This window comes from Lissotriton vulgaris, chromosome 12 (genome assembly GCF_964263255.1).
Source record: "Lissotriton vulgaris chromosome 12, aLisVul1.2, whole genome shotgun sequence".
NCBI classification, from domain to species: domain Eukaryota; kingdom Metazoa; phylum Chordata; class Amphibia; order Caudata; family Salamandridae; genus Lissotriton; species Lissotriton vulgaris.
The window spans coordinates 719,200,056-719,224,681 of NC_141700.1; the positions used below are offsets into that span (position 1 = coordinate 719,200,056).

General features: G+C 42.4%; 1 protein-coding gene across 1 annotated transcript in view; it reads left to right on the top strand.

Annotated features, from left to right (window-relative positions):
* Positions 1-24,626, top strand: part of LOC147678114 (hydroperoxide isomerase ALOXE3-like) — a 156,896-nt gene that overhangs the window by 58,545 nt on the left and 73,725 nt on the right. The window contains exons 3-5 of the mRNA XM_086945978.1: positions 6,994-7,078; positions 12,703-12,825; positions 14,571-14,674. Of these exons, the coding sequence (XP_086802104.1) occupies positions 6,994-7,078; positions 12,703-12,825; positions 14,571-14,674 (312 nt within the window). The remainder of the gene's footprint in view (positions 1-6,993; positions 7,079-12,702; positions 12,826-14,570; positions 14,675-24,626) is intronic.

A 24,626-nucleotide genomic window follows, 5' to 3' on the forward strand; every position in this document is an offset into this window, starting at 1 on the left:
AGTGCATGGCGCGCTGTTGTCATTAGACTGAAAAAAAAACCTGAAACTTAGTTTCACTTTGAATGTTTCAGTGCTTGTGAGGCAATCTTAGCCCCCGAGCACCAAAACACTTGGGAGAGTTATCGTTAGAAAGGGGAGAATCTCCCCTTTCAAACTGTACACTTCCCTAGTGAATCCCTGCTTGGGGATGACCCCAGGAGGGCGATCCCCAAGCAGGGATCCACCCACTAGCCACCAGGGAGGGAGGAGCAGTCATTGGGCAAGGGCCTTTGCTCCCCCCCCCATTTAATTTCCCCAGACTGTCTTTCTGCCCCCCATGTGGCAGATGGGGCAGTAGCCACCAATCTGGCCCCAGAGGGGGGCAGAAAGCACCTTAGACTCCTCGGATTTATTTAATGTGCCAGGGGTGGGGGCTGACCAGAATACGCATGCCAAAGCCCCCACCCTAGCCCCCAAAGAAGGAATATGACTTTCTGCCCCTCTCAAGAGGCAGATGGGGTAATAGCCATGATCTGCCCCACTGGGTGGCAGAAATCCCACTAGGCCCCAGGGATTTTTATTTTTTATATATGTTGGGGTGGCTGCTGCCCAGAATGGGCATTCAAACGCCCCCACACCCAAAAAATTACCACAGTCTTTATGCACCCCTGGGAGGCAGATGGGGGCAATAGCCCCTTATTTGCCCCATCGGGGGGCAGAAACTCTACTAGGCGCCAGGGGTAAATGTTTTTCAAAATTCAGGAGTGGGGGCTGCCCAGAATGGAAATGCCAAAAGAAGATGCCACTGTCTTTCTGTCCCTCCCAGGAGGCAGATTGGGGCAGTAGCCTCTGATCTGCCCCCCAGGGGCAGAGAGCCCACAAGGCGTCAGTGATTATGCTGGCTTTTTTATACGTAGGGGTTGGGGCTGCCCAGAATGGCCATCCCAATATCCCCACCCACCCAAACAAAAAATCCAGTTGTTCTGTCCCCCTTGGGGGCATATCGGGGCAATAGCCCCCGATTTCCCCACTCCCCAGGGCGGCAAAAAGCCCACAAGGCACAGACATTTTTGCGGAATGTGCCTACCTCTGGATTTTGGCTCCTAGCACAGCTGGCACCTAAGGAAACCTAGCAAACCTAAACAGTTTTGAAAACTAGACACCCAGGGGAATCCAGGATGTGGTGACTTGCGTGGCTCTCATTCGGTTCTGTTACCCAGAATCCCTTGCAAACCTCAAACTTTGTAAAAAAAAACACATGTTCCTCACATTTCTGTGATGCAAAGGTCTGAAATCTCTGCATATCCACAAAATCCTCCCATCCCCCATTTCCAAAAGTCTTCTGAGAAAAATGGTACCTCACTTGTATGGGTAGGCCTAGTGCCCGCAACAGGAAATGGCCCAAAACGCAACATGCACACACAACATTTTCACAGTGAAAACAGACCCTTGTTTTGCAAAGTGCCTAGCTGTTGATTTTGAACCCTAGCTAAGCCGGCACCTTGGGAAACCTAGCAAACCTATACATTTTTGAAAACTAGACACTCAGGGAATCTAGGATGTGGTGACTTGACTGGCTTTGACCAGGTTCTATCACCCTTGCAAACCTCGAAATATATTTTTTAAAAAACACATTTTCCTCACATTTCTGTGGTGGAAAGTTCTGGAATCTGCGTGGAGCCACAAAATTCCACCCACCCCGCATTTCCCAAAGTCTTTCAAGAACAATGGTACCTCACTTGTGTAGGTAGGCCTAGTGCCCACGACAGGAAACGGCCCAAAACGCAATGTGGACATACCACATTTTCACAGTGAAAACTGAACCTTTTTTTGCAAAGCGCCTAGCTGTAGGTTTTTAATCCTTGCTCTGCCGACACCTAGGGAAACCTAGAAAACCTATACATTTTTTTAACTAGACACCCAAGGAAATCCAGGGTGGGGAGATTTTTTGGGTTCTCGTTGGGTTCTGTTACCCAGAATTCCTTGCTAACCTCAAAATGTATTAAAGAAAATTAATTTTCCTCACATTTCTGTGGTGGAAAGTTCTTGAATGTGTGTGGATCCCAAAAGATTCCACCCCCTGCATTCCCCAAAGTCTTTCAAGAAACATGGTATCTACCCAAATGACCCCTTGCTGAATTCAGAATTGTGTCTACTTTTCTAATATATATAGCTCTCCAGGATCCATTATTGCTTTCATGCCCATTTCTACCATTAACTGGAAGGAGGTTGAAAACACAAAAAATAGCAAATATTGGCTACGTCCCAGAAAAATGCCAAAACTGTGAAAAATATGTTGGTTTTCTGACAAAAGTCTGCTTGTGTTTGAAAGCTGGGAATATGGTGATTTCAGCACCGCAACCTGTTTTTTGATACCATTTGCAGGGAAACTATACGCTTTCACCTGTAGACCTTTTTTCCCATATTTCCCCCGAAAAATAACTTAGCTGTATTTTGGATTATTTCTGGGTCCCCTCAAGGGTAATCCACCAACCCTGGGTACCTTTAGAATCCCCTTCATGTTGGAAGAAAAGGATACAAATTTGGCATGGATACCTTATGTGGTCAAAATGTTACAGGGGACTAAGCGCGAACTACCCCAATTAGCAAAAAAAAGTCTTAGCAGCGAAGGGGTTAATACATTTCTAAATAAGCATTGAGTGAATGTTTACCCCATGGTTGATATTTTATTTGCACACACCAATCTTTTCTGATATCCCCTGTAGACCTTCACTTGTATATGAATGCTGATGTATAGGTTTTAAAATCTTTGTTACAACTCCCCCATGAATTGATAGTGGGGTCCAGTTACTCCAGAAATTATACTATATGGTTTGTTAGACTGCAACCAGTGTCCAAGGAAGAACTTATTGGACATTGCTTATAAAGGAATTGTTTTAATCTTTTCGTTTGTTTTATACGGCATGTCAAGCCCATCATATTACATTAATTTGTCTCTATTTAATAAATATCTCTGGAGACTTTTTGCATGGTTTCCATATTTAAGTAACTTATCGAAGCCTCTATACCCTGAAGGAAAAAGCTGAATTTGATGCGTGTAAAACATGTACAGTATATTTTATGTTTTTTAGCTTGATTGTTGGAGCAGTGAAAATCTTCCAGCACCTAAAAAGTTATTAGGATCGGCTGCAGTGGTCAAACTTCTTTAATACCACAAATTCTTGTCTTTCTGTGGTTGCTTGTGACTGACTTTCCTGTGAAGAACAGGTGAACTCGATAGTCACTCAAATGCACTTAAAAATGAATCCTGTCATTTCAGACCACAAATTACATTAGAAGCGCCTTTTCAAATCTATCTCTGAAAGGAAGTAAATGAGTGCCTCATCAAAAGTGACTGCAATGGGCAAAGCGTTTGGGAGAAGAACCACTAAAGTTGAAAATAGGTCTTGTTCCTCAAAACGATGACAACAAACTGTGTCTTGGGAAACCCTGAAAGTTGTTGAATGAAGGGCGTTTTGTTCTCTTGGTTCACCTAGGAACATTGAATGCCTGGCTGAGTAAATAACCCTTCCATTAGATCCAATACCGGAAAGTCATTAAATGTTCTACTTTGGAATTAGAAAAAACAAATATCCTGGTCACTGGGTTGATGGTGCTCCACAATCGGGGTTACTGCCCTGCCCTAGATTTGTTGACACGTTTCATGCTCTTAAATAGTCATTAATAAATCAGTAGGGTGGATGATGATCAGATGTGTGGCTGAAGAGCAGTGTAGGGCTAGTTTCTGCAAGTGTTGCAGGTCTTTGCTCCACTTGGATTCATGGACTCTATATCACCTTGGATGTGGTCCAGAATTCCTCTGATAGCCTATGAAGAACATTCAGGGAGAGCTTAATGTCTCAACATTTGTTGGAATTCATGAATAATCTAAACTACCTGGGTCTGTAGCTTGGCAATAGGGTTTCAGAATCTAGCAAAGCTGATGTTGTAGTAGTCCCATGTGCTAGGACCAGAGCTCTTGTTACCTCTATATTAGGGTCCATTTGAAACACTGGAATAGGTTTTTGTTGTATGGGGATCTGTAGATTGATACCACTGAAGAATGTGTTATCCTTGTATGGACCAAAATCATTCTAGGTTATTCTGGCATATAGTCAAATGGGGACATGACAGGCTAGAAGAGGCTAGTACTAACAATGTCCCCCAGGACGCCTGGGTTAAATTCTTTAGTGAACAGTACGCTTCCAGAGATCAGACAGTAGACAGTAGATGCTTGCTTTTTTTACTAGCAGACAATGACATTTTCACGCAGAGCGAAATACTGACTGCCCTTAAAACTGTTCGAAGTGGTCGTGCCCCTGGCATTGACGGGGTTCCAGCAGATGTTTTTTTTTTTAATGATACTGTAAGATGGTGCAAATACATCCATCTGCTAATAAACTATATCACCAGAGGTGCAGATATCCCAGTAACCTGGCGGGGTGCTGTAATCATCCCGGTATACAAAAAAGGAGATCGAGCTCAGCCCTGTAATTACCGCCCTATTAGTTTAATAGATACTATTCAAAAAATAGTGGGGCGAGTAATCGTTAATAGGTTGCTCGATTGAGCCAATGATAACAACATTCTATCTCCCTTCCAGGCTGGATTTCGCAGGGCAACCAGCACTGTGGATCAAGTCTTTCGTTTCCAACTGATCCAGTGGAGGACCGTGGTGCTAGGCGGAGGCAGCCTGTATGCAGCATTCGTTGATCTGCGGGCTGCCTTCGACCTGGTACCAAGGGCAAAACTGTGGGAAGTGCTTGAGACACTAGGGGACCCTGGGGACTTGTTGACTTTAATTATGCGATTGCATGAGGGCAATTATGCCAAAATTCGATGGGGTGGGTATGGAAATGATACCGCCGAATTCCCTGTTGAGCGCGGGGTTCGGCAAGGGTGCTCAATGGCCCCTACTTTGTTCACCCTTTTTATTAATGGTATTGTTTCCTGCATGCAATCTCGGGCAGTGGATGCTCCCTTTCTTGCAGGTGAAAAAGTCCCTATTTTAATGTTCGCCGATGATACCTTAATTTTATCCAAAACCCCAAGTGGTCTGCAAAAAGCATTGTCAATATTTGATGAGTTCTGTGTAGATCACGGACTGGAGGTGAACGCGTCCAAAACAAAACTCATGGTTTTTAATCCACACAGAAATTCGAAATAAAAAATTTCCATGAGTGGTCGCATTCTGGAAGTTGTAAAATCCTTTACTTACCTGGGGATCCTTATCTCTAATGACAATAAGTGGCAGCACCATCTTAATATTGCTACATTAAGGCACAAGCAACTAGCTGGCACTATTATCAAGGAACATAGGAAATCGCTGACTAAACCCATCAAACCACCCTTGATAATATATGAGGCAAAAGCAATTGGGTCTGCTTTGTACGGTGCGGAGCTATGGGGGCATGAAAATCTCCAGGAACTCCAAACATCAGAAAATAAATTCTTAAGGTCATTGACAGGTACCCCACAGAGCAGTCCGCTATTGCCCCTGCGTTATGAGCTAGGTAGGAGAGAAATTTCGGAAATGGCAAAACTACGCCCGATTTTATACTGGCGTAGGCTCTGGACTACGCCAGAGCTCTCCCACTACGCGGACGGGTTCATAGATGGTATTAAAGCTGACCGTTATAATAAAATCAGATGGTTTAAAACATTAAAGATTGCATTGTTCGAATTAGGACTAAATGCTTTATGGACCGATCCAGCTGGGGCTTCATTTCCCACTAAGTCTACTTTAAAAAACATTTTTTGGGAATATGTTGTTAATAGGAGTATGCTCAGTACTACCAGTGGGTCTATGACCACTAGTTTCCTAGAAGTTAAGATGTACCCTATTTATGAAATGTACTGGGATTACATATCGAACCCCATGGACAGAAAACTGCTCTTCCAATTGAGGGTAGGTTCCCTCCCCCTCCGTAATTTAACATCCAAGTGGAAATCAGGGGGTGCAGCAATTTGTCCAGTCTGTGGGGTAGGAAATGAAACTCTTGGTCATTTTTTGTTTTCTTGCCCAGTATATTCTGCACCAAGGCGAGATTGGTTGGCTCCTATGTGCAGGAACTTAGGCACAAAAAGTAGCATGGTAGCGCTGCGTATTGTAAAATCCACTTCTGTAAATTGATTCATAATTGCCACCGCAAAGTACTTGGGGTGGGCGTGGGTTATAAGGCAGAGATTGCTGGTAGGTTAATTACTCACTGCCTAGTTGATCAGAGACTGCTAGACACTTGTCTATTCTCTGTAACTGCTTATTAATAGCTCAGAGACTGCTAGACTAATGTTTATTCTCTGTAAATGTTTATTTAGCTGATCAGAGACTGCTAGACTAGTGTCTATTCTCTGTAAACGCTCATTTAATGTATCATCGGTATGAAATTTTAATGGTATGAATTTTTAAGGATTCTTTATTGTCACTGTGATTATCATTTTTTGGTATTCTTAATAGTAATGAACTTTGCACCTGTATCTAAGATGAGTTATAGTTTTTTAAATTGTGCCATGTGCTTGCGTCTAAATGACTTCGTAAATTTAATTGCTTTTTATTATATGTTTGTATGTCTGCTTTTATGAGTAATACTCGAATAAAGCACTTTTGAAATTGATTTGTTATCCTTGTATGAAGAGGAAAGAGTCTGTGAAGAGGGGGTTGTATGGAAGTTCGGAGGATCAAGGAGAAACATATATTCAGAGTCAAAAGGTATCCTTCGTGGATTTTATTCCCAAGGAAGATGTCAGAAAGCTAGTAACAAAACTAAGCATGAACACCTTATAGAAGGGAAATGTACCACAACTAGTCCTTGGGCAACTTCAAATGTGTTGCCTGTTAGTCCTATTTGTCTCTACCTGGGGCAGGTTAACATCACCTGAATCAGGTCTTCTTTCTTACATTTGCTAGCCATTGCATTCTAACTCTTGGCATTTCGTTGTTTTCCTGTGATATTTTTCATTTCTTCAATGAGAGACTTCTCTGAACATCACTCTTCTTTTTACTTATTGGAGCAGCTACCCTTGCCTCTGCGGAAGTTCACAACTCCCTTCTCCTAAAGCAGAGGGAGAATGAGCTGAAAGTGAGACGAGATACATACAAGTGAGTTACTCTATGTTATGTGAACGTATATAGCGCTAAAAAATTTACAACTGAGATGCAAAAATATGTCTCCCTGTAGTTTATAGGACATACTGGCAACACTTTAATAACGGCAATTTATACAGACAAACTAACATAAGTAATTTATAATTTAGCCAGAAGCATTTAAGGGAAGGTTTGTTTTCTGAACAGTGATAATCTGTGGTATTGAACTGTTTCCTCTCTGGGTGATATGATTAACTATACAACAAGAACTCAGGTTGTGTTCATTAATTTCTGTGTGAGTCGCCCCCCCCTTACATTTTTACGTTTCCTACTGATCAATGTGTATAGAGTTTCCGAAGGGGTATCCATAGTAGAAACATTTAAGGGGCACTGCAATCCTACAAATAAAATACAAGGGTGATGGTGCAGATCTCACCCCTTAATATCACACCTTAGGAACCAAATTTCCCTTTTCCTCTATGGGAACATTTTTCAAAAGATAACCATTGGCACTTGCCTCAGTGATCAGCACTCTCTCCAGTAAGCTTTGTCCTATAATAAGCACCTCAACATTGATATAATAATACATACATACATATAAGGGATATGCTCGTCTGAGGCAAAGGGCCCCTGTCAGGGTCACACTGACCTTTATGGCAATCTAGACTGAGAGGTCATGTGTGGGCTATTTTTTGGAGGGATGTTTGTGGGTCTGTTTTTATGGTTTTTTATTGTTTATCTCTGATTTCCTAACATATTGCATGCAGAAAATGCAAATGAACACAGTTCCCAATAACTTGCAAAACATCTGTACATCCTGTCTTTGCAAGTTTAAAACTGCCCAGAATTGTAAATGTGGGCCACTTTTAGTTATGCGATTCGCGAAAGGGTGCCAATTTCAATTTGGACCTATGTTCTGCCCCAGTCTGACCCTGGTCCCTGTTGAGGCCTGTGTAATAGAACATTTTAAAAGACAGCTGTTTCAGTACTGGTGCAATATTTGAAAACGAAGTGGGTATTCATACCGTGCAACTACCAAACATCTGGTGTTTCATTAATGTGTTTTAGCTTTAGTGTGTGCATAAGCACACTAACAAAATTAGTTATGCATTTTACAGCTCTCCAAACACTTTAAAATGTGGAAATGAGATGCAGATATAATTAAACAAAAGCATCCAGTGCTCTTCAGCGTACTCTATGCGCTGCCTCAGGTAATTACCAGGTGGGTCACCATTGACCCTAGATAGGCACAACCAGCAACCACCCAAAGTCATTGTAAGGCATAGGCAAAGTGGGCGCTTGCCTAGGGCCCCAGCCTTTCAGGTGGCCCCCTGATAAAGCCAGGTGTAGTATGCAGAGTATTGCCCTGATGATGATGATGATGATGTTGAACGTCTTCTTGCTTTCAGGAAAGAGCTTAATACTTGGCTCTATTCTGCATGATTCCACTGTTGGCCTGTTGTATAGCTGCTGTGTTGTGTTCTCTTTAGTACATTTCTCTTTGCCAAAGCGCCGGGACACCCCTCGGGGTAGCAGTGCGCTATAAAAGAGACCCAAACATAACATAACATAACATGAGTGATGTCACTGACCATGTCATGGGTGATGTAATATGTGAGGTCATTAGCAGTGCATTGCAGAAGAATAAGTTATAGTTACCTCAGGTAAATATAACTGCTGAATTTCACTGGTGTTGTATGAGTGAAATATAAAACTAGCTATAACTTCTTTGTAACCTTTGGTTTTTTCAGTGAATTTCTAAGGCTTTTTAATTCTATTTCCTAATTATAACATCCCTGCAAACTTTGCTTTTTAAGTGAATTTCTAAGTTTTAAAAAAATGTTATTTGTGACATCTCAAAGGACATCACTGATGACATCACTGATAACATATTACAGTGATTGTGTGTTTCTGTAAAGTTTAAATATGTTATATATATATATATATATATATGCCAAGGTGCATTGAAGAATGAGTGGGTGTATAAGTGTCTGAATGGATGATTTCGTAGGTACATGACTAACTGTATAAGTCAGTGATTAAACGTGCCTTACTGAATGCATGGGTTGTGACTGATACAGACATTCACACAGTTTAGTTTGTCAGTTGGTGTGTAAGCAGTTGCATGGGTTCGTGAGTAGCTAAATGAGGGTCTATATGGGTCATTGATTGGTTGTCTGAGTATCTATATGGGTGCCTGAGTGTCTTTGTGGGGGTGTGTGACCCTGTGCACTCACTGGGTGTATGGGTTCAAGAGTGCATCTGTGAAGGGTTGTATGGGTGGGTCAGTGTGGGTATGGGTGTGTTGGTAAATAAATGGATGTCTCAGTGGTACATGTGTAAGTAACTGCATATGTAAAATGCAGTATTTGTGAGTGTTGGAGTATATAAATAACTATATGTGAGAGTGATTGATTGTGAGAGTGGCTGTATGGAGGAGCGTGTGCTTGTATTAGTTATTGTATAAGAGTGTAAGTATGTGTTAGCATATGTTTGAATAAGTGAGGTGGTGTGTGTATAACAGTAACTCTATGGATGAGTGGTGGTGTGTGAGTGTCTGTATAGATATGTGAGTGCATATGATTAAGCATGGGCGGATTTTGGGGATCCACGATCCGTGGATTTTGCGGATTTGCGGATCGTGGATCCGCAAAATCCGCGGATTTTGCGGAATTGCGGATCCGCGGATTTGGGGCGGGGCTTCCATGCGAGTGCACATGCTTCTTGTGTGTATAAAAGGTCAGAGAAAGATCAGTTCAGCAGATGAAGAGAAATAAGCTCCTGGTCACAGAAACAGCACGGGTATTGCGCTCGTGAAAGTCACGGATGCAAAAGCCTCTATCCAGCATCACAGCTGATTTTCCACGGTAGAGTTGGGAAGAAGGCACACCTGTCCAGCCTCGACAACGCTCACGATTGTTTTTGGGCTAATGAATGAGTCACTGAATTTGAGCATCAACTAGTTCGAGCGACCATGTGTGTGTTACTATGCAATCGCCCCGAAGGGCGCAGGGGTCCCTTGAGTGAGCTGTCCATCATAGTGGGTGAATGGCGGGAAGACGGTGCAAACCGCGAGTGTGTGGGCGGGGCCAAACGGGCAGGGCTACCATGCGAGTTCACACATGCTTCTTGTGTGTATAAAAGGTCAGAGAAAGATCAGTTCAGCAGATGAAGAGAAATAAGCTCCTGGTCACAGAAACAGCACGGGTATTGCGCTCGTGAAAGTCACGGATGCAAAAGCCTCTATCCAGCATCACAGCTGATTTTCCACGGTAGATTTGTGAAGAAGGCACACCTGCCTCGACGACGCTCACGATTGTTTTTGGGCTGATGAATGAGTCACAGGAAGGGCATGTTGTAAATTTTTTAGGATGGCGCCGGCAAGCTGCCAGCGCCATCCTAAAATACTTACTAAATTACCTTCAACAGAAAGCTCTAATAGATAAAATCGAGCACCTGCTTTATTTTATCTATTAGAGCTTCCTGTTGAAGCTAACTTAGTAACTATTTTAGGATGGCGCTGGCAGCTTGCCGGCGCCATCGTAAAATAGTTACAACAGGCCAGGCTTCAACTTTTGCCCCCGGAATAATCCGCCGCTCGCGGATTTGCGAATTCTCGGTAAATTCGCGGGAGTTCGCGGATCGCGAATTTACCGAAAATTCGCAAAATCCGCGAGCGGAACGGATTTTCCGCTCATATTTACATATGATAGTGCTGTATTGATGGTTGACTGCATGTATGAGTGACTGTATGGGTGAATGAGTGGCTGTTTGTGTAGACCTAAGAATTAGTGAGTGGTTATGTACTAACTGGTAATTGTGTGTCTATGGTTTCAAAACTGGTAGTCTGTATTTTCGAGTGGGTGTATCAAAGGTTATATTAGGATATGAGGAGGTGAATCAGATTATCATGTGGATGATGTCATGAATTATGTAATATGTGACGTCATCAGCAGTGCATTGCGGGGGCATGAGTTATAGTTATCTGAACTAACTATAAAGTCTGAATTTCTCTGGTTTTGTAAGTGTGAAATGTCCAACTAACTATAATGTCCCTGAAACCTGTATTTTTCAGTGAATTTCAAAGGTTTTTAAATGCTAATTTCTAATTATAATGTCCCTGAAACCTATGTTTTTTCAGTGAATGTCAAAGGTTTTTTAAATGCTAATTTCTAACTATAACGTCCCTGAAACCTGTGTTTTTTTCAGTGAATTTCAGAGGTTTTTTAAATGCTAATGTCTAACTATGCCTACAAAGGTAGGACATGTGCAGGAAGAGGAAGAAAGGCCCAGACAGAAGAGAGAGAAATGCAGAAAGAGGCAACACAGTCACAACCTCATACAACTGGACACGTTAACATTTTTATCGTTGTTCTATCTGTTGTCCAATATATAGCCACTATAGTAGTGGGATTTTAAAAGGACTTTTAAAATCCCACTGACTATAGTGGCTATATATAAACAACGATAAAAATGTTAACGTGTCCAGATGTATGAGGTTGTGACTGTGTTTGAGTGAGAGAGAGTGTGGGATGTAAGTACAGTTCTCTACCTGATTATAGGTGTATTCTTTGAATACTATGATATTAATAATGAATTCTGAATTGTGATGCCTTAACGATTCTAATGTATTTTGTGAAGAAATGATTTTTTTAAAATAATTTAAAAAAATGATATGAAAATAATTGCCCTATAAAAAAAAGAGAAAAAATAATTTCAATAAAAAGAAATGAGAAAGTGAAATTGATGTATTATTACTGTTTGGATATGCCCATTTCATTGGAGGAAAATCCCGAAAAAGTAGAAGGTCGTGAGGGAGTTGTTTTCGTATATCTGGCTTCCAACAACATTAAACTCAGCACCTGTGCTTTGCTATCTGAGTCTTGCCCTCACTAGTGGTGCCACCCCAGCCGTGGACCCTTGTAAATGGGCCTGCAGGTTCTCCTGTAAAGTCCAGCTGTGGTTCCCACTGGGATAGACGTGAAGCCCCTCAAAGCCTTGCCACACAGCTGCCAGCTCCATTGGAACAGATGCAAAGCTCTGTCGGCACAACCAGATAACCACAGTTGGCTGCTTTATCCTTTTTGATGCAATTTTCACTAAACAAATTTAAATTGCATATCTCCAGTTATACTCCTTGGATTTTTGTCCTTTCTGTTCTTGTTTATTTATTAGACTCTTTTTACACTTGGTGTAGGATCCTTTTTTGTGTGGTATTTTTCACTTTATTACTGTATGAAGTGTTGCACAAATACTCTTCATATTGCTTCTGAGTGAAGCCTGACTGCTGGGCGCCAAGCTACCCGGGGGGTGAGCACAGGTTAATTTAGGGTTAGCTTGTGCCTCACCATTCCAAGGATTAAGTGTGCTGTTTGACCAAGGCTCACATCCCAGTCAACCAACAGTCCAATTTCTTATGCCACACAACATCCCTACATCTGACCATACCCTTCACTCTCACACAGATACTTTCTTTTAATGTCTTGGTTACTTATGATAGTTCATTGAATAAATAATTGTGACACAAATGGCAGCTATTTTACAATGCCTATAAGGCAGGGTTCTAGAACACTTTTCCCGACTGAAGTATTCATTGACACTTTTCTCCTATCTTTTCTCTATCCTTCTACCTCTACTAGGTGGAAAGTGTACCACAAAGCCTTTCCAAGATGCATTGATGTGGATACCGTCAAGGAACTAGACTTGAACGTTAAATACTCTGTTACCAAATCATTGAATTTTGCCCTCGCACAGAAAACGTCGTAAGTATTGAGTGACATGGCATCCTGAACAAATATACGTTGTTGCTTCAAAGGGAGCCATACTCTTTATAGCAATTGGACTCCTAACCCCTCCCATGCTGATGACGAGCTCAGCTCGTCATCAGCCATGGTGCTCGTGTGCTGATGACGAGCTGAGCTCCTCATGGCCGTCAGAACGCTCACACGCGGGGATAATTCCCCTGCTGTGCTAAGTGTTCGAAGGAACGGGCGTGGCCGTGATGAGCTCAGCTCGTCATCAGAACAGGAGCACTGTGGCTGATGACGAGCTGGTGGGGAGGTGGCTACGGAGTACCGACGGAGAGAGCGGTGCTCCCCTCTAGCCCTGAGCCGTTGCCAGGCGAGGTGTAGCCTTCGACTTCGACTACAATGTGACATACATCAACTGCGATCTAAGACGACACCTAGGGATCCAGGTGATCTTTTTTCATGTCGCAGATTGTTTTATATGTAGTCACTTTACTTTAACTTTTTAGTATACACTTCACGATTTATCTTTGCAGTAGCTGTATTATAATCTAGGTCCTGATGAATGCAATGGACTCTATAGTCCCTAGATTTGCAGAAACATGTTGACCCCTAGTATTTTCGGGTATATATTTGTTTAAATTACCCTTGCTGCTTTTTTAATATTGGAGGAGCGAGCGTATTACATAATAAATACTTTTTCTGCTCCCTCACCCAATTTTAGTTTCACTGAGCATTTTCTATCACTTGCACTGCAAATCAGTCACCCTCATCTTTCCAGCCAATGAATGGCCTGTGACACTCTAACCATACAGGGCACCACTAGGTTCACAAGAGGTACTTACATCTGACCTTCCACCTGGAACCAGTGCTGCACCTTCTATATGGTTTACAGGAATCCCAAATGATGAAAAGCGGTTCCGAGTGGTGACTGATGGGTACCCTGTTAGGGATCACAAGGTACCTATCATTGCTCTTCCTATCTGCCTTTTCTTTCTCCTGACTAGGGAATCTCACTAAACTTCTTTAGTTCTGTGTACCACATGTTGATGTTCAGACCCTCTGACACTTATTGTGTTCTATATGTTACTCAGGGAATGTGTCATTGAATGGTCTCTAAACTCCCTTAGGCCCCCCCTACTTGAGTTTTTTTCTGACCTATTTTACTTGCCAACAGTTTGGCATAACAACCAACGTAAAAATACCACCATGGCCATCTCCTATTCCTATATTAGTTTTGACTCTTAAGGACAAAGGCCTGATTTATTAGGCAGACTTTGCCTTTCTTTCTTAGCACTAACAAAGTTGTTTGTGGCTCATGATTTCACTGAACAGAACTGTTGTTATGTCGACCTGTTCAATGTAATCAGTAATTATTTCAGTGAAAACATTGTTTGCTACTTCTGAGTCGTCTTCTAACCCACTGCCCCAACCCAATAGTTTTTGTGATGACACTTTGTCTTAGAAATAGTCTCAAATTAGAAAATGTTTCACAGTAGAACAGACATATTTCATATATTATTATTTCTCCTGTATGGTAGCATAAAAGAGGATGTAGACTAACAACTAGAGCGGTCAATCTCGAAACTGTGGAGCTGTCACAATCCCCAAATGTTCAAAATAGCGACAGCATTCATGTTTGACAAAAACTATATTTTAAAACATTACAAAAAACCATGTTCAAATAAACTTTCCATTATGCATTATACTTATTATGATCTGATGGTTCTTAGTAAAGCCATCTTCTCTCATTCTCCTAGAACACTGGAAACCAAACTGAAAGGATTTTATGAACGTCAGGAATCCTGGAAATCACTTGAAGACCTCAAGAGGGTTTTTTGGACTCATAAAACTTCTACTTCAGGTAGGAAATTTCCTTTCAATAGGCAGTGTGTACATTGTGTGTCTAGCTCACTTTAAGCAATCTGATTTCTGAGGCTTCCAGGCATTCCAGCACTTTGCAAGTCAATTAGAATTTAAGGATTACCAAGGATCTAACACCAGGATGTGGTTTTCATTATAAACAAGAGGATTTATTAATATTTATCTGGCTGGTGGGCTTGTTATCTATTCAGAATTTGCCTTCGTTGCCTCCTTCTCCTGCTCGTAGGATACTTGAGTGTTTGATTGTAGATAGCTGAGTAATGAGTGACCTCAGAAATAGCCTTAGAGGTTGTGCAAGTACAGTGCAGCAAGAAGCATCAGTGTTTGTGTGTGCTTGTGTGAATTATATTCTTTTATTTGCAGTTTATATAGCACTAAGTGGCCCAGGGGCATTGGACTGCTTTAGATGAGGACCAGCTACATCAGATTCAGTTGATTAGGCTTAGGGAGTTTAAATGATTTTCCTAGAATCACAGTATATTGAGCAGACACGGGGACTTGGACCTGCTTCCCAGTTCCAAACAGGGGTGGTTCCTCCATAAAGGTTGAGGAGCGTCACCCCACTGGTCAGCCATTCAGCAGTCTTGCAAATGACCACTGACTTGACTGAGCCGATGCCAACAGTGTGGGGCGGGCTCTGGCACAGCAGTGTGGAGTGGAAGGGGCAGTGGAAGTTTGTACGTTTTCGGCCGGCCAAACAGACATGTACACTTAGGTTTCTCCAACCCAGCTGGGTTACACAGCCGGGTTGGAGAAATGTCACAGGCGCCTAGGCACTGTCTGAGTGGTGAACCACGCTGTTGAGACCAATCCTGGTGCTGCTCTCAAAGCATGAGCGCAGCGCCAGGATTGAAGGGAGAGCCTGTTCCCCAGTGCATGCTGGGATTAGAGCAGAGCAAGAGAAGAGGACCGAGGCAGCTGAAGAGTACTCAGACAAGGTTTTTTATTTAATTATTATTCCCCCGTCCCACCCCCTGCTACAGTAGTGTGGTATCCACCACTGGTTCCAAAGTCAGCAGCTCTGGTGGTAACGCCACCCCCTCTCCTCTTGGAGATGCAGTTGGGTGGTAGCATCCATTGCTTCTGTCTGAAGCACACCATTGATATGCAGGACACTATTCCTATGTCCACGTTATTACTCACCAGAAGTTCTTTCCACAGATGCAGCTCACTGTACCATATTTTACAAGCTAGCCTCTCCCTCCTGTTGGAGGAAATCATGTAATATGCACAGCTACGTATACAGTGTACCAGGCTTGTGATTTACTCTTGTGAGTTTAAGCAAAAATATAGTGGCCATATTGGTTTGGGTTTAAGCCCATTCAACACTGTAGGGCTCAAGGTATGAATATGTATCTGCCCGAATCACTCATACTGTAAAACGATCAATTGATGTACAGAATGTTGAACAATGGCAAACAAACAACCCAGTACAGAGACCTGGGCCTAATCCATCAATTGGGTGCTCCCCATGCCTTTCCCGTTTAAACCCAGCCATATGCAGATCAGTCTTTACCCTGCTCCCTGTGGGAACAGTCCAGACCGAACTGCCAGGCCCTCCCTGGACTGGAAACTAAGCATCTTGAGACCGGTTTTTGTGTTTCACTCATCATCAGCCAAGCTGGCTTGACTCCAGTGACATGGAGAGCACAGGACCCAAGTCTGGGCTTACCCATCCCACCCCGGTGACAAATTCAAAAAGAACAGTTGATGGACAGAATGTTAAAAAATTTCAAACATTTGCCACAGTACAGAGATCTTGGCCTAAATCCATTGTTTTGCTCCCCAATCTTTGTAACTGGGGGTGAATGTTTGCATTGTTCAGAATTCCGTCCATCAATTGTTCTTTTTGCTTTCTTGAGGGATGTGCTGCCTTCTCCAGCCACACTACTTATTCCACACACAGTTTGTTAGTCTTGGCAGTTGTCGTTTTAATCTATGGATTAACAAAGACGAAATAGCACACAGCAACAGACCATGGTTAAACACATTAAATCCCACAAGTTTCAAGTATTTTCATGGGAGTGCAACTACTCCCGGCATCTGCTGCTGAGGGATGTAAATTACAGAGAAAGTCCACACAAGGAGGAAGGTGCACTAGGGAACGAAACGCGTAGGCTGTGTGCAGATTTTAACCAAACTACATTAATAAAGAGAAGACTTTTTGATAACGCATGCCTCCTGACTGACTTCAATCAGAGTGCACCTTCCTTCTTGTGTGGTCGTTTTAATCTATTCCTGTAGTAAAACGTGTATGATGAAGCTGCAGTTTCAAAAGCAACCACATTGAAATGCAAACATTTGACAATATTCAGTTGATACTATGTTACAATTCAAAGAAGAAAGACAAAATGAATGTCTAGATGTCTACATTCCATGAACTATGTTCAATATCATGAGAAGTGTAAATATCTGCTTGTCTACTTGGTTTTGCATGACCTTAATTTGAGAAATCCTTTTACAAGACCCATCCATCTAGATTGTCAAGAGGAGAATAAGTAGAGTGACTCAACTTGAGTTTTCAAATTTCTTTTCTTCCTGAAAATGTAACACACGCTCCCCAAAATATTTAGCGTTGGGACTAGCATTTTATTTCGAGAAATGTTTACAAACCTCTGGAAAATTGTTTTCCAGGGTTTTGGCCCATAGAAATATACGAATATTTTAAACATGAAGTGTTTTCAAACGACATTGTTCAAAATATTTATTTATAGAAATGTACAGTCATATAATGGATGCTGGAATTAAACCTTACCCATAGTACAACATCATGCATATGTAGTGGACTCTAGGGAGATGTTTCTGTGGATGGATTTATGTATTGAAAGTTTTCAAAGAGATTAAAATGACTCCTTGATAATGCTGGTGAATGTTGAATGCGATAGTGACAAGCACACGATGGAAATATTTAAGAGCACTGAGCTGGGAAGTGACATTCTTCTGACTTGACACCCTGGAACCTGTCTTGGATTCTGACTGTGCTAAATAATGGAACGTGTGCACGGTATTAAACATCAAAACAAGGAAAAATGCTTCTGAAAGAATGTTTCATGTCTATCAATGTTTGTGTGGTGGTCTATAAAGTAAAAGAAGATGGTTTAGAAAGGATTGGCTTTATTAACATTTCAAAAGTTAAGAATCTCTGTCTCTTGGGGGGATGAAATTAAAATTAAATTTATAAAGCGCAACAATCACCCAGGGTTATCTAGGCACTAAGCAGAAACTGAGAAGATGACAAAATCCAGAAAAAGGCAGAATTATTTTTAAAAAAGCCTAGATTTTAGATCTTGTCTAAACTCCAGTAAGTTTGTTTTGAATTTTAGTTCCGTTGGAAGAGAATTCCATAGTCTTGATGTGCATAAGATGAAGCCTCTCCCACCCCAGTTGGCCTTCTTAAATCTGGGGAATACCAGATTTCCTCTTGTGGATGAGCGCAGTGAGCGCCCTGGGATGTATCGATGAAAATGCTGTATGCAATAGTCTGGGCCAACAGCATGTTGTGCCTTGACAGTAATACAGAGTGCATTGAACTGTATAAGTTTATCAATGGGAAGCCAGTGTAGTTCAATGAGTGCTTGAGAAACAGATGTATGTATTGGAATGCCAAGCAGTAGTCTAGCTGTGGCATTCTGTAGTGTTTGTAACTTATGTAGAAACCATTTTGGAATGTTGATAAAAAGCGCACTGCCATAGTCTATTTTGGACAATATTAGTGTTGTGACCAGCCCCGTTTGCAGGCTAGGTGGTATGAAAGATAACACTTTCCTTAACCCCTTCGATGCTGATGACGAGCTCAGCTCGTCATCAGCCACGGGGGGCATGTGCGGATGACGAGCTGAGCTCGTCATCTAACGCGGCTTTTCGAAAAAAGCCGCGTAGCGCAAAAATATGCGCCGCAGCAATGAGGTTAAGGTTTTCAAAATGAGGTTACACGAAAAAGTGCTATGATTTATTTGTCCTTCAAAAGGAAACTTAGTATCAATAATCATGACAGGTAATGATCAATGAGAGGTACAGAGGAGGAGAGGAGAGGTACAGAGGAGGTGGGTTGCATGAAAATAAATGTCTGTGTATCAATGCTACTTTGTAGTAGTTAGCTTAGAGTGATTGTATTTTAACCTGCTGAGAGTCCTGCTCCATGCTACCCAGTTTAAAGTTGTTTTTCATTCTTTCCTAGCACACTCTTGAGGCTTTAATGGATAGTCCTATCTTTTACCTCATCTCACAGCATATGACATTCCACATGCTGTCTCCCAGAGAACTCCTCACCTCTCCCATTCTTCTCACTGCATGTGCATGTCTGAAGGACAGCTGCAATTCTGCTCTCAGCCCCTGTCAACTGGTCTTCTCAGTCCCCATCTGTCCAGCTTTGGCACTTCTGATCTCCATCAATCTGTGTTGCCCCTGGGAAGTCCCAATGTTTGGAGATTTATCGCCCAAAGCAACCACTCTTGTATTCTCTCTGTTCAAGGCCTTGTGCTTGTTTCTTCGGCCCTTCCATTACCTGCCTTCAATGACTCCTCACCACAGTGATATCACTTCCAGTCCTCTTTCCCAGACCATTCAAGTGTTCCCCCATGAGAAGAGCCCTTGCTCCAAGAGCTGTAATGTATCTGCCTGATCTGGGACTGAATGGCTGTTCTGACAATTCATCTCCTATCCCATGTGGTGCTCTCTCATCCTCTGTCCTAAGGCCAAGTCCCATGGTCCTTCCTTCCTTCCCCCTCTTTGCCAACTGTGAACACATGCTTCATCTGCTGGCATTCTTGCAACACGTTTTACAAGAGTCTTCAACTCTGTATCAATTAATCAATCACCTATGGTTATATTCTCATTAAATATGAAATATGTTCTATAAAGTGCAAAAATGAAAAAGGAGAATGTGAATTGACTATCTAGGCACAACAGAACAAGGTTTAAACCTACATATTATACTAGAAAAGTACACAAAAGCAAAAAGGGAAAGGCTATATGTTATCTTTGTTGATTTAACAGCGGCGTTCGATTGTGTCTTCCATGAGAAGCTCTGGTCGGTTTTAGAGGAGATGGGCATAAACGTTTTAATAGTTACTTTTTTGAGGCAGCTGTACGCAAGGGCGAGGGTCCGATTTGGGAAAGGTGGTGAATGCACTAAGCACTTGCGCGTCAGAAGAGGAGTAAGGCAAGGGTCCATTCTTGCCCACTCCTTTTTTCACTATATATAAACAAACAAGAATCTGTATTGATACAAGAGTGCAAGGATTTACCTGTAGTTGCAAATCACCCAATTCCGGCACTCCTGTATGTGGACGATGCGGTCCTAATGGCCCGCACACCGCTGAGTCTCCTAAGGGTGGTAAATGTTTTTGTTAATTTTATGGCGAGCCTGGGCCTCATGGTAATTTGCTCCGAAACATTTACAATGAACTGTGGGATGGGACTAAAAAAGAAGACTAAGACCATTTATATTAATTCAAAGGTCATAGAGTTGACTGAGACTTTTTCTTACCTGGGGACTTTATTCGATCAAATAGGGATGTGGATACTGGCGATTAAAGCTAGAAGGTTGCTATTGGTTAAATCGATTATGGCCTTTTTAAATTGCTGTAAAAACTAGGAAGACGTGCTCCTGCAGAAATTTTACCAATATATAGGGCAAAATGTGTATCCATTGCTACGTACAGAGCCAGAATTTGGGGTTTTGTAGGTGTTAACGCCCTTCAGCTTGCAGAAAATAGGTTTCTACGGTTCCTCCTGGCAGTTCCAGACAGCACTTCAACCTACATATGGCACCAAGAATTTGGGATTCCATATTTAAAGGACATTATCAAGATACAGCCTGTTCTCTTGTGGCACAGAGTATAGACTGCAGATGAGACAGCTTTGAATAGGCAAATATTAAAGGATGCCTTGGTAGTGGATGGGGTCAGAAACATAATATGGCTAGACTATGTTAAAAAGTTTATGATTAAACTAGGCCATCCTGAATATTATGAAGATCCATACTCTAAGCAAAGTGTGTCTAGGAAAGACCTAAAAATAAGTTGCATGCATTACTTGGGCGAAGCGAGAACTACAACTGAATTAAAGGAATCAACGGTGCAAGCATATTTTCTGGCATTAGTAAGCTCTACAATACAGCCATGTATTGGTTTGATTTCTGATGATTATGAAAGGTTTCTCTTGACACGCTTCAGGTTGAACATTTTACATCGATTCTTGAGTTTCTCTGTACAAAATGATTGGTCGAGAGTTTTATGCAACTTCCCATTTGATGATGTTTCGGCTCAATAGACGATACATATATTGTTTTTCTGCAAATTGTACTCCATACCGAGAAGGAGATGAATCATTCCTGTGCTTGCAAAATTTGGTATTAGACAATGTTACCCTGCATTTCTGACTCTTCAACAGCCAGATGATAATTTTATTATTGTATTTGTCATTGCTTGTTTAAAAAGTGTTTTAGGTCAGTTGTGATGTGACCCACTTAATTGTATGTATATTCAGTTCTGAAAGCTGCTTTAGTAGTTCTGACATATGCATTGAGCTTTTATGGTTAACTGTAACAGTTACTGAATAAAGAACATTTTATTTGAATTAACTATCTAGTCTTGATATCAACATTTAATATGAAAAACCTTTCCTAATGTCAACGCATTTTCAATTCAGATCATTTAGCATGCTTGCTAAATATAAACCGAAATATTGTATTTCATCTTAATAAATTTATAGTAATACCTCTATCTCACAACACAAAGTCAAAATTGTTTGAATCAATTACAGATGTGTGCTTTTTAAAAGTCTGATTCTTCACTTCATACGGTGGTATTTAAACAAAGTCATTAGTAGAGAACTTACAAGATTCCAGCCAACCTACCACAATGAGTTATTATAAATCAACAGATACAAAAGGAGATTCAAAACTGCTACATTGCATTCCGACTGATTTGTGACTAAATATTCAGCTGGAATTCTTATCAAGCTTTTTTACCTTTTAAAACTGGACCGGCATTGGAGCAAAACATCAACTGACATATAGAACAAAAAAACCTTCGGGAACATTCTCAATTCAAGGGATAGCATTGCATATCAAAGCAAATATACATTCATGAATTTCAATGAATTTGAAGGGCTTACCCACATGTTGAAACTGCAATTGTTGTAATCACACAACCCAAAAACCAACTCTCTTGTATATTGCAGACCTCACAAAATGATTGACATCAAGTGCTTTATTAATTTTATTACAGCCTTTTTACATAAATAGAAATGCCAGCATCTGCAGTAGAATATGTTGTTTCAACAAAGAGAATACTCAAAGACAGATAGGAAGAATAATTTTGAGCAATTTCTTAATCGATACAAAATATCCGATATCTCTATCTAGACAAAGAACATTGTAGAAAAAATTGGGATAAAATACATTTTGACTAAGAGAATAGAGTTTCACAAATGTGAGATGAAGATTTTACGAATTTAGGAATAATAATTTGGAGTTAATTATGCCCCCTTCAATTTAGTGACTAAAGAGGGAGTGAGAGACTTGTTCTGAATAGGAACTAGAACTTAACATACTAATATGTTATGTCTTTGGTTCATAAAATATGGAAATGTCTTATGTTGTGAATTTACCTATACAGAGAATAACATAAAAATGTTTAACATCGGTATATCCATGCACTTAAATATGAATGGAAAGGGGCGACCACTCGGTCCCCCCGAACGTATGGCAGAGTGCCTCGATCCCCCCGGGAAGCCATTTTGGGCGGGAGGCGCGTCTCGGCTGGTATGCCCGAAGCGGCGTAGCCGGGGCGCGCTTTTTCCCGCCCTAGAGTGGGCTGGCCTAGACACTGACGCAGCCGGCCACGCCCTCGGGGCAGGCAGGGGCGGGTTTACGCCCGCCCTGAAGATGGATAAAAAGAGACGCAAGTCCAGAAGACATCCTCTTGTTCCTGTGCTCTGAAGCTGCACCTCCTCGCTGCACGTGAGCTCGAGACGGAACGAAGAGCCAATTTTGAGCGTTTTAATCGTTCTTGTTTGTTTTTCAGTTACTTTGTTGGAGAATGCCGAAGAAGGTGGGAAAGCGCATGACTACCGACCAGATGCTGCGTGTTCTCATGAAGGAGATGTCCGAGCTAAAGAAGCGGGTGGACAAGAATGAGGAAAAGGGTCCAAAACGTCCTTTGGCGGGAGCAGCCCCGGGAGGGAAAAACAAGAGGCCCAGGAGGGGGGCAGCGGGTGAAGACATCCCCGGTCCCAGTGCCCCGCTCGAGGCTCCAACTCCCGTGCCGGAGGAGGGGAATCCGATTCCCGTTGTGGTCACCCCCGTGTCCGAGGATGATATGCCGCCCGAGCTGGCAGCACAATTGGCAGCGTGGTTGGGTAAAGGTAACGAGGGCGCCACGGCTGTCGAGGCGCAGGCGCTGATAAAGCAATTGCGTGAGAAACGTGAAGCAGCCAAGGTGCCCGTGCCGGCTGCAGTAGGGGACAAGACACCAGGGACGATTGCGACCACAGAGGCAGCGTCAGGTGCAGGTAAGCGGCCATTGCCGATCGCGAGGGATGAGTCAACACCCTCTCGGAGAGAAAAGTTGGGGCAACATGTTCCTTTGGCAATTAAGGAAAAGATTTGGGCGGGGGAGTATGTGAATATTTTTTCATTGCTTGTTGACCATTATGAGGTAGAGCATGTAAAGAGTCAGAAGGATCTCATGCATCCGAGTGTTTGGCGCGCAAAAATGGCCGCCTTTAAAGTGAATGAGAATATTGGCAATTGGGGCAATGCCTGGGGAATCTTTACATCAATCTTGGGGGAACGTAGACCGGAGTTGCTTTCCGAGTTCCCAATCTATCAATCACGAATCATGGGGTATTCGACATCGCACCAGGGTAATCATTGGTTTTGTTACGATAATATGTTCAGAAAAGAAAAGGAGCATAATAAAAGTTTAACCTGGGATTGTTATGATGCCTTGACTTGGGATAAAATGAAGGAGTCAGGAATGTTGAAAATGCCGTTGGTTGGAAGTAATGTTGGCGAATCCTCCCGGCAGTATGGGGGGACCCCCTTTCGTTCAAGTACGGGTGCCGACGATCACTCGAAACCTACCGGCAATACTGGAAGAAAGGGTTTCTGCTTTAATTACAACAGAGGTAAATGTACGAGACCGCAGGGATCGTGTAAATTCAAACATGAATGTAGTGGTTGTGGGTCGTCCCATCCTGAGGCCTCGTGCAGAGCCAGAACGGGTGATAACGGGGGGAGAGGAGGTGCCAAACAGGTCTAATATAGTCCGAGGGGCGCCTTTACCCACTCCGATTGATACCCTGGCGATGATTCCTTGGCTCAGTGATTACCCGGATCGTACTTCTGCTGGGGTGCTGCGGAACGGTTTTTCGTATGGTTTCCGCATCCCGGTAGGGGACTTTCAGGGTGTGGATAAGTGTAAAAATCAACTTTCCGTCCTGCAGCATACAACCGTAGTACAGGATAAGATCCGGAAAGAGGTGACTCGAGGTCGGGTCGCCGGCCCGTTTAGTGTACCCCCGGTCCAGAATTTTGTTTGTTCTCCCTTAGGGGTAGTCCCCAAGAAAGACCCTGGTGAGTTCCGACTGATTCATAATTTATCAGCTCCACGAGGTCTTTCCGTAAATGAGGCAATCGATCCAGAAGTGTGTTCGGTGCGGTACGCATCCTTCGATGAGGCCGTAGCCATTTTGAATCGCCTGGGGCCCGGGGCGCTGATGGCGAAGTCAGATATCGAGTCAGCGTTCCGATTGCTCCCGGTACACCCAGACGACCAGCGTCTCCTAGGTTTCATGTTTCAGGGTTGTTATTACATGGATAGGTGTATGCCAATGGGGTGTTCTATATCCTGTGCTTATTTCGAGAAATTCAGTAGTTTTCTACAATGGGTCTTCACAAAGAGAACGGGTTTCCAAGATGTAAT